This window comes from Rattus norvegicus, chromosome 1 (assembly GCF_036323735.1).
Source record: "Rattus norvegicus strain BN/NHsdMcwi chromosome 1, GRCr8, whole genome shotgun sequence".
In the NCBI taxonomy this organism is placed as follows: domain Eukaryota; kingdom Metazoa; phylum Chordata; class Mammalia; order Rodentia; family Muridae; genus Rattus; species Rattus norvegicus.
The window spans coordinates 192,076,038-192,092,601 of record NC_086019.1 but is presented as its reverse complement, the minus strand read 5'-3'; the positions used below and the strand labels follow the sequence as shown (position 1 = coordinate 192,092,601).

At 46.3% G+C, this 16,564-nt stretch overlaps 1 protein-coding gene, 1 long non-coding RNA gene and 1 other non-coding gene across 4 annotated transcripts in view; 1 reads left to right on the top strand and 2 right to left on the bottom strand.

Moving 5' to 3' along the window:
- The window catches only part of Itgam (integrin subunit alpha M), a 50,452-nt gene extending 47,346 nt beyond the window's left edge, over positions 1-3,106 (bottom strand). The window contains exons 1-2 of one of the 2 annotated variants that reach the window (XM_006230214.5): positions 2,951-3,106; positions 804-909 (exon numbers count right to left, since the gene is read on the bottom strand). In XM_006230214.5, the coding sequence (XP_006230276.1) occupies positions 804-909; positions 2,951-2,978 (134 nt within the window). In that variant the 5' untranslated portion in view covers positions 2,979-3,106. The remainder of the gene's footprint in view (positions 1-803; positions 910-2,950) is intronic. The other variant, NM_012711.2, reaches the window with a different exon arrangement.
- Positions 3,107-3,846: 740 nt separating this feature from the next.
- Positions 3,847-4,007, top strand: Rnu1-140 (RNA, U1 small nuclear 140). Its single transcript, XR_005499959.1, has one exon. It is a non-coding gene; the product is annotated as a U1 spliceosomal RNA (small nuclear RNA).
- A 766-nt stretch (positions 4,008-4,773) lies between these two features.
- On the bottom strand, positions 4,774-15,912 carry LOC102556135 (uncharacterized). Its single transcript, XR_350748.5, has 3 exons — positions 10,391-15,912; positions 9,774-9,878; positions 4,774-4,939 (listed from the first exon to the last, which is right to left on the bottom strand). It is a non-coding gene; the product is annotated as an uncharacterized LOC102556135 (long non-coding RNA).
- Positions 15,913-16,564: the final 652 nt, after the last annotated feature.

Here is a 16,564-nt window from a genome sequence, read left to right as displayed (position 1 = left end):
GATTAGCAGAGACCCACAACATGCAGAAAAAGGGACTGGGAGTGCTGAGCTCTAAGTGGGACAGCTATGCCACACACTTCCTCTCAAGGCTCAGGGATCATTGCAGAACAGGAAGTGGAAAGATCGTGAGAGCCAGAAGGAATGGATGACGGTGGTGAGCCAGAGTTTCCTAGACGAGATAGTGACACGGCTTAGTCACAGCCTCTGTGACTGCAGACACCGATACGTCTTCATTCTGAGAAGATTACTTCCACGGTGAATGCCAGCTAGTATTTCTCTAAAGCCACGTGTTTTAGGCTTCGTGACTGAAGCCCTCATCACTTATCTTTATTCTGAGTGACAAATGAGCAAGGTTGCATTCGATAAAATTTATTTTCAAAACCTGAAAGTAGGCTATAACTTAAACAAAATTCAAGCTACAGATCGAGGGGGGAGAGGTAGGTAGCAGTTAGGAGGTAGACATAAAGACAGATAATCTCCCCTGAAGAACCATAAGAGTCCAATGGCCAGGATCCCCCTGGGAAAGGATCCAGGGAGTAAGGACTTTTTGCTCTCAACTTTCTTGGATTTTGTAAATTTGGACTTCCGGAACCTCACTACTGAGTCAAAAGAGAAAAAAAGAAAAATCAGTCATGAGGGTAAGGGGGTATAGCCCGGTGATGGAGCATGTGCAAGCCTTGGATTCCATCCCCATCAAAGAAGAAATGAAGAGAGAAAGAAAGAAAAACCTCGATAAGGAAACTCTTCTTTCCCCTAGCTTTTAGAGAAACACAGAGGCATTGGGCTTCCCCTGAGGACTTTACCGGGTTTCACCAAGCTGGATCACACTCTGCCCGAAGCCTCTTGCATTCTCTTGGAAGGTCATGGGATTTTCAGTGTCCAAATTGAAGCCATGACACAAGGTTAGGACTGGAAGGATAACAGGGAATTAAGAGTCAAAGCAAAGGAACCAATACAGTTAAGAAAACAACACACATTTCCAGTCATGACCATTCCTGTCCACATTCACCGAAGCTCTGACAGCCCAGGACAGGGATCCAAACAGTGTAGGGTCTGTCTGTTAAGTTTTTGAGACAGTGTTGTATATCGCCCAGCCTGACCTGGAACACTACAGTGTAAGTGTGGATAGCCTAGACCTCCTGGTCTTCTGAACACTACAGTGTAAGTGTGGATAGCCTAGACCTCCTGGTCTTCTGAACACTACAGTGTAAATGTGGATAGCCTAGACCTCCTGGTCTTCTGAACACTACAGTGTAAGTGTGGATAGCCTAGACCTCCTGGTCTTCTGGCTTCCATTCTACTTCCCAAATGCTGGGGTTGCAGGGGTGGGCCATCACACTGCAATCCATTCACTTTTTCTACAGAAGACCAGCTGGTTAAGCAGAACCCAGCACCAGGGAGGCAGAGGCAAAAGTCTCAACAGTGAGTTTCAGACCAGCCGGACTGCAAGACTGTGGAGGAAAAGGCATTGTTGTTGTTGTTGTTTTGTTGTTTTGTTTGTTGGAGACAAAGTTTCTTTGTGTAGCCCTGGCTAGCCTGGAACTATCTCTGTAGACCAAGCTGGCCTCAGACTCTTAGAGACCCACCTGCCTCTGCCTCCCCAGTGCTGGGATAAAAGGTGTGTGCCATCACGCCCAGCTTGAAGAAAAGCTTTTAAGACAGTGTCTCTCACATCCTAGGCTGGCTCTGAACTCCTCATGTAGCTGAGGATCATCCTAACCTCCTGATTCTCCTGCCTCCACCCCACCCCCAGTGCAGGGGTTACAGGGTGCATTACCGTGTCCAGTTTATCTGGTGCTAGGGATCAAACTGAGAGCTTCTTTCGCACTGGGCAAGCCCCAGGCCTCACCTCTATCTACCAAGTTTTCATCAAGCAATTTCAAACTGTAACCAATTATCACAATTTTTGTGATACACATTTACCCGTGCGATGAATAAGATTCTTGAGGAATGACATTTCTCTAAACTGGGAGTAAAGTTAGTATCCCCCAACACTGATGGATGGTAGATGTTTGTCTTTTAAGACGAGTAGAGACCACATCTAACCCACGGGCCAAATGTGCTGACTCGGGCCTCTAAGTGCCTATGAAGATGAAGAGGTATGGCCAGTCCCTCTCTAAGCCCACAATGGCTTCTTCCCCCACTGTCACAACCACAATGGTTTACACAACAAAGGCCTCAGTAAGAAATTTTCCTTCCTATGCAAGTTTCAAGTAGTTCCTTCCCTTCTTGATTCACTCCCTACAAAAAGAGGCATAAAAAGAAACAAACCAGTCTTTGATTATCAGTCATCCAACAAGCATTCCCACTAGACTCCTGTTGATTAGAACGTAAGGCTAAGAAGTGGTACGAGGAAGGCAGGAGGAAGTGTACCTGCTGTGCTCCCTGGAGCCACGCCTGCACCTCGGTAGCCTCGTCTATGAACAGCCTCGCAGTCGATGGATTTAGTCCTTCATCCATGCTTCCCTAACCACTCCTCTCGCCTACCTCTGCTTTTTTTCTTTTGGAATCGTTTATCCTTCCCTAAAGCCCTTTGCCTCTCTACCGAGCTCCTTCCTATTCCCTGACCTTTCTCTCCACTCACAGATCCAAAAGAGCCCCTCCTCCCCTTCTGAGGCTCCCTTCTGAGTTCCACCAGCACTGCACACACCTGATACATAGACATGCATCCAGGTAAAACATCCACGCGCATAAGATTTTCTTTTTAAAAGTTCGCCAAGAGTTGGTCCAGCAAGGTGGCTCGGTTACTAAAGGCGTTTGCCATTAGGCACCGACCGCCTGAGTTCAATCCTTGGTATCCATATTTCCTAAAGCCCTTTGCCTCTCCCCACCTACTCCTCCCTACAACCTTCCTCTCCACTCATAGACCCAAAAGATCCCTTCCTTCCCATTATGAGGACCCCACCCCCTTTCCCCAACCCTGAGGATCCCCCAAGACCCCAACACATACCTGTCACCAGAAGAAATTTAAGAGTCATGACTGAAAGGAACAAAACCCTAGGAGATGTGTGAACTGCGGGGTTGCTGGCACCACAAACACTTTGAGGAAGCCACTAAAGCCAAGAGGGGTAAAAATAGAGAAGTAAGAGGCAAAAGCTATGAGAGATTCAAAGAAAGAGGGCGGAGGCTCTACAAATGCCCAGCCCTGTGTAGCCTTCCTCTGGGACATCACAGCTTGCTTTTTCTTGCCACCCTGCTTCCTTGCCCAAACTATCAAGGTTACCGCCCAAAGGTGTCATTTGTCACTCATTTATTATGGGGGTAAAAAGCTAGGTAGTAGGCTCAGTGTTTAGGACCAGGCTGGTCTCCCAGGGGACCCACATCTTGTTCCCAGTACACACATGGAGGCTCGAAACCATCTATAACTCCAGTCCCAGGGGATCTGAGGCTCCCTTTGGCATGTGTACACATGGTGCATGCAGGGTCCACATACATACATATAACAAATCTCTTTTTCAAAAATAGAGCCAAGAGTTGGTCCAGCCAGGTGACTCAGCGGTAAAGGTGCTTGCCATTTAGCACCGACCCCCTGAGTTCAATCCCGGGTGTCCATATGGTTGAAGAAAAGAACCAACTCTTTCAAGCCGCCCTCTGACCTCTACCTCCACACCGTGGTTCAGGCCCACACACCCCCAAGGAGGAAAGAAACCATTGGCTTCTTAACCACGGTCACATCCAAGACACAGTGTAGTGTTCTGTATACTTCATGAAAGCATTTTGAAAGCAGAACTTGAAGTTATTATATGCAGTGGAACTAGAGGATGTATTGTGAGATATTTAACCATTTTTGCCCTGTTGGGTATAAAGTCTACTCTAGGTTCTTGTTCTTAAAAACAATGGGTTCTCATACTTACCTGGCAGGGGAGACACTATGATCAGGAAGGTAGTTTTCCCAGGTGAGGCTCGCCCATTACACTTGGGGTGTGCTAACCCCTGTGATTTCCCCAAATCCAGGATTCTCAATTGCATAATTTGTGTTATGGGGGACTGTGTTCCCCTGGCCCCCTCAAAAAAGAAAAAAGTGGTTTCTTTACTCTCTGGAGTTTTTTATTCTTTTGTCTTGTTTACCTCTATTTATTTATTTGGGGTGTGTGTGTGTGTGTGTGTGTGTGTGTGTGTGTGTGTGTGTGTGAATGTTTGTGTGTTTCACTGTGTAAGTATGAAGGTCAGAATACAGGTTGCTGGGGTCAGTTTTCGTCTTCCACCATGTGGGTCTCAGGGATCAGATTCCAGTCATCAGGCTTAGTGACAAGTACTATCTCATGGATCTTCTTCTTTTATTGTTCTTGAAAAACAATACCAATATGTTGTCCAAGCTGATCTCAACCTCGCTGATTAAGGTAATCCACCTGCCTCAGCCTCCCCAGCAGTAGACCTACAGCCACGCCTAGCTTCCTTCTCTCCCCTCCCCGACCTCCCCCAGCCCCCGGAGCTGAGGACCGAACCCAGGGCCTTGTGCTTGCTAGGCAAGTGCTCTACCACTGAGCTAAATCCCCAACCCCCTCGTGTAAGCAGAGGCTCAGATTCCACTGACTGCCAAGGTCTAAGTCAAGTCTCAGAGCAGCTCTTCAGTCCAGGGTTTTTCTCAACGGCCCACTGTTCTAGTGGCATTTCTGTGGCTATGATAAAATGCTATGACTGGGGTTGGGGATTTAGCTCAGTGGTAGAGCGCTTGCCTAGCAAGCGCAAGGCCCTGGGTTCGGTCCCCAGCTCCGAAAAATAGAAAAGTAAAAAAAAAAAAAACAAAAAAACAAAAACGCTATGACCAAAAGCGACTTTGGGAGGCTTTATTTTACTTTAAAACTCCAGGTGACTGCCCATGATTTCATGAAAGTCAAGGTAGGAACTCCAGCAGGTTACGTCACAGCCACAGTCAACAGCAGGGAGACAAATGCACTGCCTGCTTGCCGGATTCTTCACACTTACACAGTTCAGAGCCCTGCTGGGGAGAAAATGGTGCTGCCTACACAGGGCAGGTTCCATATCAGTTAGCCATCAAGATACTCGCCCACAGACTTACCCCGGGGCCAACTTAATGAAACACTCCCTTGGTTGAAGCTTTCTGAGTAGGGAACTCTAGGTTGTGGCAAGTTGATGTTTAAAACCAACCATCACAGACGCTGGGAAGATGGCTCAGCAGTTAAGAGCATTTGTTGCTCTTGCAGAGGACCTGGGTTCAATTGCCAGCATTCACAATCATGTGTGTGTGTGTGTGTGTGTGTGTGTGTGTGTGTGCGCGCGCGCGCGCGCGCACGCATATGCATGCACTCAGGCAAAACATCCATAAACACTAAAAAACAAACAAACAAGCAAACAAAAACCGCAGCCACCATTTCCCCAACCAGACAACCGTGGATAGACTGCCAGCCCAGTCCCCCCCCCCCCCGCCATGCCCACTCTTTCTTCTTTTCTTTTCCATGGCTGGACATCTAACTAGTACAGGTAACATGTTTGGAAGGTGACCTGGAAAAGTGGGGATGTGGGTAAGAAAAAGAAGTCAGAGGGAATTAGTCCTGCAGAAGCTGGAGCTTGGTACACTAGGACCACTGGGAGCCTCGGTTACCTGGTGAAGAGACAAGAAATCTAGACACTTACGCTTAGCTCACGTTAGCTATTGGTTGAAGAATTATCTGTGGGAAATCCTCCACTCTTAGGCCCAGCCTGCCCTTCAGCCAAGTACAGCAGGCTCCAGTAGTTGCTGAGTCCTCTCACATAAGTGGCTGATGGTTCTCTTACAAGGCCACCATACATGAAATTGTCACATGCTGCAGGGACATGGATGGGCATCTGCTACAAGTATGCATTTTTCCCTGGTACTTACTACATGAGGTTGCAGGATATTTTCATTGTCTGTACCTGACTCCCTGGCAGACTGTAATAGTCCCATAACAGGAGAGATTCTCCAGTGTTCCTCAGTGTCTTTCCAGAGGAGACTCTGCCTGGTTCACAGACATTTGTGAGGTTTGGATGAGTTTGGTCACCATAGGCTCATGTGTTTGCATGCTTAGTCCCCGCTGATGAGCTGTCAGGGAAGGATTAGGAGGTGTTTTGCTAGGGGTGGACTTTGAGGTTTCAAAAGCCCACAAAAGCCCAGTCCCCTCCCAAACCCTCTCTCTCTCTCTCTCTCTCTCTCTCTCTCTCTCTCTCTCTCTCTCTCTGCAGCTGCCCCTGCCTGCTGCTGCTGCCTTCAGATCAAAATGTAACTCTCAAACACTTCTCCAGCACCATGTCTACCTGCCTATCCCCCCCATGGTGATAATGGACTAACCCTCTGAAGCTATAAGCAAGCCTCCAATGAAATCAACGAAATGCTTTCTTTTATAAGAGTTGCCTTGGTCATGGTGTCTCTTCACAGCAGCAGGAAAGTGACTAAGACAACATCCAATAGAAATTAACCGAGAGAGAACAGTCTGGGTGTGGACTGATCAAAAGCCCCATCTTCAGGAACCATGGAGCATAATCTATCCAGTGTAACTATTCTGGAGCTCTGAGGTCAGTTCAAAGGATAATCTCATGCCCATGTTTTGGCAATCTCAGAGACCAACAAAGTAAGAAAAGGAAGTAGGAGGGAGACCCATTGAGAAGGTCTACAGTGGGAGAGAGGAATGGGATGAAACCCAAGGCTAAGGAATGGAAATTACTAAAGTTCAAACTTGTCAAACACTACAAAAATAAAAGTGAAAATGTGAACCGAAAAGAGTGGGGTGAACTGAGTGTCAGCTTCCGTCTCGCTCCAATTCCTGACCAGGGTGTGACCACCATGCCTTCCCCAACATCAATCCCTGTACCCTGTGAACAAAATGAACCCTTCCTTCCCTAGGTTGCTTTGTCAGGCATTTTGTTACAGCAGTGAGAAAAGATATTTAGTGGAGCAAGGGCAGCTGATCTGTGACCACACTAATGAAGAAAGGGCTGTCCCTTCTCCTCAACTGCTAATTGAAGTAGTCCCTTCTGGAGGGGTAGGGCCTCATAGGCCCAGGACCCAAGCCTGTGGACTGGTGCTGCCCTGGGGACTAAGAGTGGATCGTCTCACCTCTGTTAACCCAATCCATAAATCCCATCACAGACATTCCCATAGACTTGTCTCCCAAGTTATTCTAGATCCTGTCTGGTTGACAGAATTAACCACCACACCTTCTAACTTCCAGAAGAAAGTGTGGGTTGTAAATTGAGATTCGTTTGGCTCAGTGTCAGCTTTGAACCCAGCAACAGATACGGACCCCAGCACACAAGCCGGCAGCTGTGGGTGCATGACAAAAGTGGATTACAGTTTACAGAAGCCGGAACCAGAAGTAAGCCTGAAAACCGGAGCTGAGCCTACAGTTGCATGCAGAAGCAGGAATTTACCCCAGGACCACATCTGTTGCCTTTTCCCTGCTGGTTGAAGCAACTTTCTGGAGATTATAGCTGCCAAAGTGTCTCCCTTCTCCGCACCCATCCCATGCTGAAGCCAGGCTGACCAACTCTGCTAAAACCATCCAGACCCAGATCCAGCACTTTGAGTCAGTCCACCCCAACAGCACCCCATGTATGAGCTGCTGGATCATGTGACAAACCTGGTCCTGCAGAACCAGAGCATGGATCACTGTGACTGGGCAATGGTGGGGTTCAGGAATCGACACTCAAGCCAAACAAACAGCGATCTCAGTTAAGCAACAATAGCTAAGTGAATGCATACCTTAACACTGGACACCCAGGACCACAAAAAAAACCCAAAAACTCAGGAACCTAATTGCAGTACTAGTGTGCTCTCAGGGTAGACAATTTACATGAGAAAGCAGGTTCATATCCTAAAAACCAGGTTCAAAGGGCAAGGAGGGGAACAGTCGGCTTATTAGGCAAAGTATTATCAGCTAACCTTCAAGCTGATATCAGAACATTGAGATCAGAACAAAAACTATAGTGAACTTATACATAGGTGCAGGAAGGGCTGCCCAGTGGTCAGCTCTGACTCAAGATATTTTAGAATAACAGTTCATACTGACCTTTGACTTGATGGGTCCTCTGTAAAGCTCTGTGGAAATTCTTAAGATTAGCAAACCTCATAGAGAACACTCAGAACACGCAGAACAGAACAGGGAATGTGGTCTGCATGTCCTTGTGCCGTCACTTCTCTGTGTTAGTGACTGGCAGGTTACAGCAGCAATGTGAAAGAGCTGGCAGGCATGGAACAAAATGGCAACAGATATTGCAGGGGCAGAGGGAGGCGGGTCAGACCATAGCAGTCAACAGCAAGATACCTGAGAGGAGTCTCTGAAGGTCCAATATTGATGGTGTGTCAGAGACCAGAAACCTGGAACCAGAGCAATGCTCACTGAAATGAACATTTGTATATATATATATATATATATATATATATATATATATATATATATATATATATATATATAGTGTGTGACACACTGACACACTGCAGCTTCCAATGTCACTACAATGAATGGATGCGTGAGAGGTGGGGAAGAAGGAGGAACGAAACAGTGCATGTGCGGTGGAGAGAGGCGGAACTAGAGAGGCCGCAGCTGTGACAGGTGTGAGAGAAGGTTGTGGTCAATGGAGCCACATGTTGTTTCCCACTGGGGTCAGCAGGGTGGCACGCAGCAGCCTGGAGCTTGTGCAGACTCATCCCCTAACACATTGCCCAGCCACACGATCACTCTTGCTCTCTGTGCAGCAACAGGATGTCTGGGATGAAGAATGATTCATTTCCTGGATTGGACCTCCTCAAAAGATCCCCATGAGCCACACTTCCCCTGGAGGCCATGCTGGCATCTACACTATTGTCCCAGGCTAAGATGAAGCTCGAGGGCCATGCTGATGCCCATGGGCCTTGATGTTGCTGTGATCCTGCCCTGAGCTGCCCTTCCCTATAGGATCCAGCCATTTTGGTTACCTACCCCTTTTGTAGCCTTGTGCTCTTGGCTGTTTTACCTGGTACCCCCCTCTTTGCAAGCCCTTCCCCTCCCCTCCCCTACCCTCCCCTCCCAACATGGTCCAGCCCAGTCTGATGATGTCCACTGTGGACTCTCCCAGATGTCCCTGCCTCTGGCTATGCTCTCTCTCATGTGTACAACAAACCTCCTCTCCCACCAAACCCAGGAGCAATCATGTGCCTACCTATTTCTTTCATTCTTTTTTCATTCAATTAGAAACACACCAGAGAAGGCTGGAAAACAGGGAACCAGGAAAGCTCTTCTGCTCTAAAACTTGCCAGAGCTTTTTTCAAAAGAAAAAAAAACAAGGAAAAAAAAAGACAAGGGGTAAAAAGGAAGATAAAAAGGAAAGAAAAACAGCTGAAGACATGGCTCAGGGGTTGAGAACAGGGACTGCAGAGGCAGAGGCTCCCAGTTTGTTCTGATTTCTGCATACCCACACAAGGACACACATATAGCACAACTTAAAGTAAGAAAAATAGGATGAGGGGCTGGGGATTTAGCTCAGTGGTAGAGCGCTTACCTAGGAAGCGCAAGGCCCTGGGTTCGGTCCCCAGCTCCGAAAAAAAGAACCAAAAAAAAAAAAAAAAGAAAAGAAAAATAGGATGGGCATGGAGGCACACGCCTTTAATCCCATCACTGGGAGGCAGAAGCAGGTGGGTCTCTGTGAGTTTGAAGTCAGCCTGGTCTACAGAGTGAGTTCTAGGACAGCCAACAATAACAACAACAACAACAACAACAACAACAACAACAATAATAATAATAATAATAAATAGATAAAATAATAATAATAAATCTAAAAGAAAGGAAAAGGGAATGGCAGTTAGGTACTGTAGCATATACCCCAATAATCCCAGCTTTCTGGAGATGAAGGCAGAAGAATCAGAAGTTCAAGGTCATCCTTGCCTACATCACTGATACAAAGGTCAGTCTGGGACACAGGAAACCCTGTTGAAAAAAATGAAAGAAAATCAGCAAGATGGCTTAGTGGGTAAAAGCCTGACATCCCCAGTGTGAGCCACATGGCTGAAAGAGCTAGCTGACTCCTGGACTTGTCCTCTACCTTCTTCTATACATCCCAGCACAAGTGGGCACACACGCACACATGCACACACACACACACACACTCACGTGTACACACATGTACACACGTGTGCATATACACACATATACTCATACACACACATACACACAGAGAGACAAGCAAATAAATTACAAATAAATGTATCAAAATTTTGTGAAGAAAACGAGCAGGGGACCTGACACTGCCATCGAAAATAATGCATTTTCCCAGAGAGAAGCAAGAAACCCATCTCTGGCCTACCTCCCTCATCAACCACTGCCCTGGTTTCACTTCCATTTCGCAAAACTTCTCCAAAGCAGTTGTCTATATCCACTGTATGTTTTTCTCCCTAGAACCCCTTCTAAGCATGCAAACCCTGTCTTAGCCCCTTCCCTACCGAAACAGTTTCAGAAGTCACCAAGCCAACTTGCTTTACTGCAGCCTTCAGTTCCCTGTCCTTATCTTTAGTGATTCAGCCCTTTTAACACTTCCTCACCACTTCCTGTAACTAATTTGTTTAGTTGGCATCTGAAACCCCACGGCCCTGTCTCTGCTACCTTGGTTCCTCCTCCTTAGTTCCTTAGGCCAGTTCTTTCCTCCCCAGTGGAGGAGCTCAGAGCTCAGTCCTTTTACCTCTTTTATAGTAGTAATAGTAATGCTTGCTGTTGTTGCTGCTGCTGTTGTTGTCATGGTGGTGGTTATGGTTGTGGTTGTGGTTGTTGTAATTGTTGTAGTGTAGTTGTTGTTTCTCTTGTAGTTGTTGTTGTAAAGGTAGTTGTTGTAGTAGTAGTTATAGTAATAGTAGTAGTAGTTGTAGTTGTTATCAAAGTTGTTGTTGTTGCTGTTGTTGCTGTTGTTGATTTGAGACAGGGTTTCACTATGTAGCCCCAGCTGTCCTGGAACTCAATATCTAAAACCAGGCTGGCCTCAAACTCTCAGAGATCTGCACACTCTGCCTCCCAAGTACTGGCAGTTCATATGTATGTGTGCATGTGTGTGTTCATAGATGTACTTTTATGTGCATGTTCAAATGTACATCTTTACTGGTCAAACAATTCAGCCCCTTGCTGGTGTGGCCTTGTTTCATCGCCAACCACTGCCCATCTGACCCACCGTCCTAATCCCTTCCTGTGGACCGGCACATAAAACAAGGCCACAGACCACTGAGGGCCTGAATTATTTGACCAGTGAAGATGCACCGGGTCATTCTTAGGTTCCAATGGTTTGTTGTTTACACAAACAGCCAAAGCTCCTCATGGTCTCCATCTTGTAAATCATAAAGGATGACAAGCAGAAAGCTATACCCCTATAATCCCAGTACTTGGAAGGCTGAGGCAGGAAATCAAGAGTTTGAGGACAGACTGGGCTCCACTTCCTGTTCCTGTGTGATTTGAGCAGCCTCTGTGTAACTCTCTGCTACTCATTAACTTGCCTTCCCTGCAAGAACACACTGAGATGCTCCGAAACCAGGAGCCAGAAGTCAGATATTTTGGTCCCTGAAGCCACAAGTCAGATATTTTGGTCCCTGAAGCCACAAGTCAGATATTTTGGTCACAATAATACAGCAGTAAATAACACAAACTGTGAGCCAAACTGATGTTAAACCCTAGCTCTATAAGTATGTGATTTTTTTTTATTGTATTTGTCATATGTGTGTGGGTGTTTTGCCAGCATACATGGCTGTACATCACATCTGGGTGTAGAACAAGGAGGAGGGCAGAAGAATGTGTTGGATCCTCAGAAAGCCATGATATGAGTGCTGGGAACTGAACCCCACTCCTCTGGAAGAGTAGCCAGTGCTCTTAACCACTGAGACATAGCTTCAGCTCTGTAGGCATAGGCCTTGATAAAGTTCCTCTCTGCACCTCCTAGTTCTTAGGTCAGAAATGGGGAAGTTCTACTATTACTATATTGTAGTGGTAATGATAATTCAGGGAAGATAACATGTTAGGGAGAAGGCCATGAATGCTCCGTCCATGTTAACTATAATTATTTCACTGTGTCTTGAGTCTAGCCATGATAAATTTTAAAAATATACTTTTTATGCCAATCCTGTGATCCTATATGACCCTGGGAGGTTTAACCAGTTCTAAGAAGCCACGGTGATAGTTGTCTCCCTGTTCTATTGACTGTGCAACAGTATTTCCTCAAATAAGAAAACACACAAGTACCACAGGTCCTTTCTGTGATGAATCCAACTGCTCTCCAAAGCCAGACCTCCCCTTCCTCCTCCTCCTCCTTCAGGGTCTAGCCTGAGTCTCCCTGACCTCCCTTCCATGCCTACTCCCCAGACCTGGACCAGTACATCATCTAGTGCACCAAACTCGTCTGGGCACCCGTGCCTGCACCACAGTCAATCACAGGATTCTTCCTGAACACTACTCGGTGCCCCAGTCAACCAAACGTACCCTGCCCTCCAGACCTGGACCACAGTGTGTTTCCTGTACACCAACTCAGTTCCCTCTGTCCACCTGACTTCATTCATCCCAGCTATTCCCAAACTTTAAACCCAAGCCTCCCACACATCTTCTCCTCTGCCTCAACCTGGTCTGTCCACACCAGACTCAGAATTTTTAAAGGAAGCCTGCATGCCCAGATCTCATTGCAAAAACTACCAACAATATGAAAGACCAAGGCAGTATCTTCTCTCCAAAGCCTACCAGATCTGTAGAAATGTCTGCCATTGAGTTTCCTAGATGAACCCCAGAACACAGAATTTAAGAGAACAAACGGACTTCATCAGAGAATTCAAGGAGTTTAAAGAAGACACAAAGAAAGAGCTCAATGAAAGTGAGAGGAAAGAACGTAGGAAAGTGAAGCCGAGGGGTCCCCAGGACAGTGCAAGCAGAAGGATGGCAGAAACCACAACAGCCCGGAGCTCAAGAGTGGAATTCAATAAGGCGGTAGAAGCACTGAAGAGGAACTCGAGCTGAAATGACGATGGAGTCGAAAACTCCAGGGGCCCAACTGGAAAACCCAAAAGGGAGGCTTACGAGTGGAAAGGACCATGAAGAAGACAGAGCATCAAGACTCAACACTGTGGATCCAGAGCCAATCGGCAAGATGTGGAAAAAACTAAACACAGGAAAGGAACATGCAGGAAACGTGGGACATCATGAAAACCAGACCGTCCAACTACAGGCATCCATGAGGGAGAAGAATCCCAAGTCTGGTGTAGACCAGACAAAATCATAGTAAAAAGAGAAAAAGCCCTTCCCCAAAGTAAGCACAATCTGCATGAGAAACACACAGACACTTGCTCTGCTGTGCTCATTGCTGCTCTATTCATAGTAGCTAGGAAACAGACGGCCTCAATGTCCTTTAAGCAATGAAAAGATCATTGAAATGTAGTACATATATGTTAAGTGTCAAAGCCAGGACAAGCATCTGAGGGCTTATGTAACATATCGAAGCAGGCCTTGGCCACCAGCTTCTCCCAGCATCACTCAGGCCCTACCTGTTAGGGTATGGCCAGCATGCCCCACCCTTCACCTTGAACTTTCTAGTCTCTTCCCTATATAATTTATACATTTTGGTTACCCACCCCTCTTTTCTCCTTTTGTACCTTTGGCCTCCTGGCTACTGTACTTGGTCTCCCTCTCCCCCTTCCCTTCCCTCTCTCTCCGCATAATTCAGGGTCATGTTCACTCTGGACTCTCCCAGATGTGTCTGTCTCTGGCTACACTCTCCTACATATCTACAATAAACTTTCTCCTCCACCATACCTAGGAGCAGTCATGTCCTTTCCTTTTTATTTCTTTTTTGCATCCAATATACAGTATGAAAAACTATTCAGCTATAAAAAAAAATGAAACTATGAACTCTGAAGATACAGGATGGCACTAGAAAAGATCCTATTGAATAAGGTGACCCAGACCCAGAAAGATAAATGTAACATGTTCTCTCTCATCAGGGGCTCCTAGCTCCAAATCCCCAGATGTGCACACATATCCCAGAATAACTATAAGAAAATAAGAAGGGGCCATTTCAGAAACAGGGCATAACAGGGCAAGACTGGAGAGCAGCAAGGTACACGTGATCTAATCAGGAAAATGGGGAATGGGGAACTCTTTGGGGGGGAGATGAAGGAAATACAAAAGGAAGAGGTAAGAGAATAATGTAACACTAAGGAATCTGAAAGCATTAATTATGAAAATGCCATAAGTATGAAAAGAGCAAAGTGTGATTCATACGACCAACTTAGAATATATGTAATTCCGTGTATAAATATACATATACATTTCAAATAAGCTTTTCCCAATTGGGCAATGTTCCCTTCCCCTCAAAAGCCAAAGTCTACCTAACAAAAATTCCTATGCCAGAAACGAGAAGCCTTCTTTAGAGTTCGTGGTCAGGGCTGTCCAAGAGTCACAAAACACACAGCTTGTTGCTGTTTCCCTTTGTTGTCCCTCCAGAGGTAGAAGGTGAACCCCTAGTGCTGAAGACACCATGCATATTAAAAACATGGCTGAGGTCTCTGAGCTGGAACTGATTTGAACAGCCCCTCCCTGCGGAAGAGCTCTCCTGGTTCCAACAGGCACCACGCACGCTTCCAAAGGAGGGAGGCAGCCAACAGTCCTACCCAGCTGCGATGCCCGTGAACTACAATGACCAGCATGGCATGACAGCAAACACCAAGGGTGCGGTATAGTAGTGGCATACACACCTTGGAGTTAGCCACCTACTGTGTATTGGAACTAAAACCCTCTTGACAAAAGGGAGGCCATGCCTGGTACTGGAAACCTTCCCAACTACGCAGTGCTGGTCAAGTCATGGACTTTGGAGAACCTATAACCACTCCAACACCACTTTATTAAACCAGCACAGTCCCTAACCAAAATCCAAACATTGTCCTTAGACCCACAGATAAGTGCAGTCTTCGCCCCTCATCAAGGAAACCAGTCCTTGCAACATATGGAGACCACTACAGAAAACCACAGCCAATCAAAACACAGAGTTATAGACCCTAGTCCCTAGAGGGAGGTGTTGATTCCCTAATTGGTTCTTAATTGTGTCAACAAAGGAGGTGGAAAGCAATTGCTGGGCGAAGGGGAAAAGGTGGAACTTCCAGATCCCAGGAGGAAAAGAAAAGATGGCGAGGGAGAAGAGACCAGGCTTTTAGTGAGGAGGAAGCTGCAGACATTAGGGCTTAGGGCCCCTAGAGTCTGTAGCCTCCGCCTCGAGTGGGGGCCAAGGAGGACAGAGGGATTTAGTTGATAAGATTAGGCAAGAAATTCTTCACCCAGCCTTTGAGTTACTGGGTAGTAACTTAAAATAGTTTTAAAATAATAAAACTGCCTAGTGTTTCCCAACCGCTGAGCTTAGGTGGGCATGAGGAGAAAGAGGGCAGCTGGGGCAGTTGTGGGAGGTTTGGTGAAGCTAGCCATGAAGGACTGGGGGAGCTATCAAAGCTGGAGGGGGGGCAGGGTGGCAGTGGAGCTGAGCGAGACTGGTGAGACTGGCGGTGGCTGGTCTCGCAGCCCAGCCCGGACACAGGCAGAGCTACCGAGAAGGCAGAAGCGTGTTTTTTAAAATTACACACAACACAGTGCCAACAGGGAGATCTACAAAACAACTGCCACACCTCTTAATTGACGAACAGGAGACAGGAAGATTGTAAGAGGCAGAAGAAGATCAGGGAGTTTGCTATGAGATTATATCTCTGATGAAAGTCAGAAGCTACACCCATAACGTCTCACCAAATGACTGCCTGCCCATGGGCGGAACAAGGACACAGAGTGCAAGCACATGAGGCCTCCACACTATACAAAGATCTACAGGCAGCTAAGGAATGCTAGAAGTTGGGAAAATAGTCTTCCCCAGGTAAGAATACACTAAATGGTTATCCAATACCAAATGGTCAGCTCTGGAAACATACACACGAGCAACATCATACAGACTAAGCAGGTTATACTTAAGAATATATATATATATATATATATATATATATATATATATATATATATATATATATATGTGGGGGGGGGCGCTGGAGCAATGGGTCAGTGGTTAAGAGCACTGCCTCCTCTGTTCAATTCCCAGCAACCACATGGTGGCTCACAGCATCTGTAATGGGATCTGATGCCCTCTTCTGGTGTGCCTGAAGTCAGCGACTGTGTACTCCCATATATGGAATAAATAAATTAAAAATACATAAATAAGTAAATAAGAATATATATATGTATATACATGTATACATGTAACAACAATTGATATGAAAAAGAGTCTATGAAACTGACAGAGAGGCAGGAAAGTTATATGGGAGGGTTTGGAGAATAGGGAAGGGAGAGATGATGTCTCTATAATCTCAAAAAGAAAAGAAAAAGTGGTACACAGTTATGATGTACAGAGGCCGGGAAGGTTGTTGAGAGCTTTCGGTGCCGCCTCTAGGGATTTGGCACTTGTCACCGGGCTCAGACAAGGCTCAGATAAGAATATTGGAAACGGTGACCATGGGGCTTTGTTAACCACTGTGCTGAATCACTCCCTTGTGTGATCTCTTTCCTTACGACTTTACATAATTACTGTCTGGTGTGATCTCCTTGTTCATGACTTCTCTTGATTACTTTGT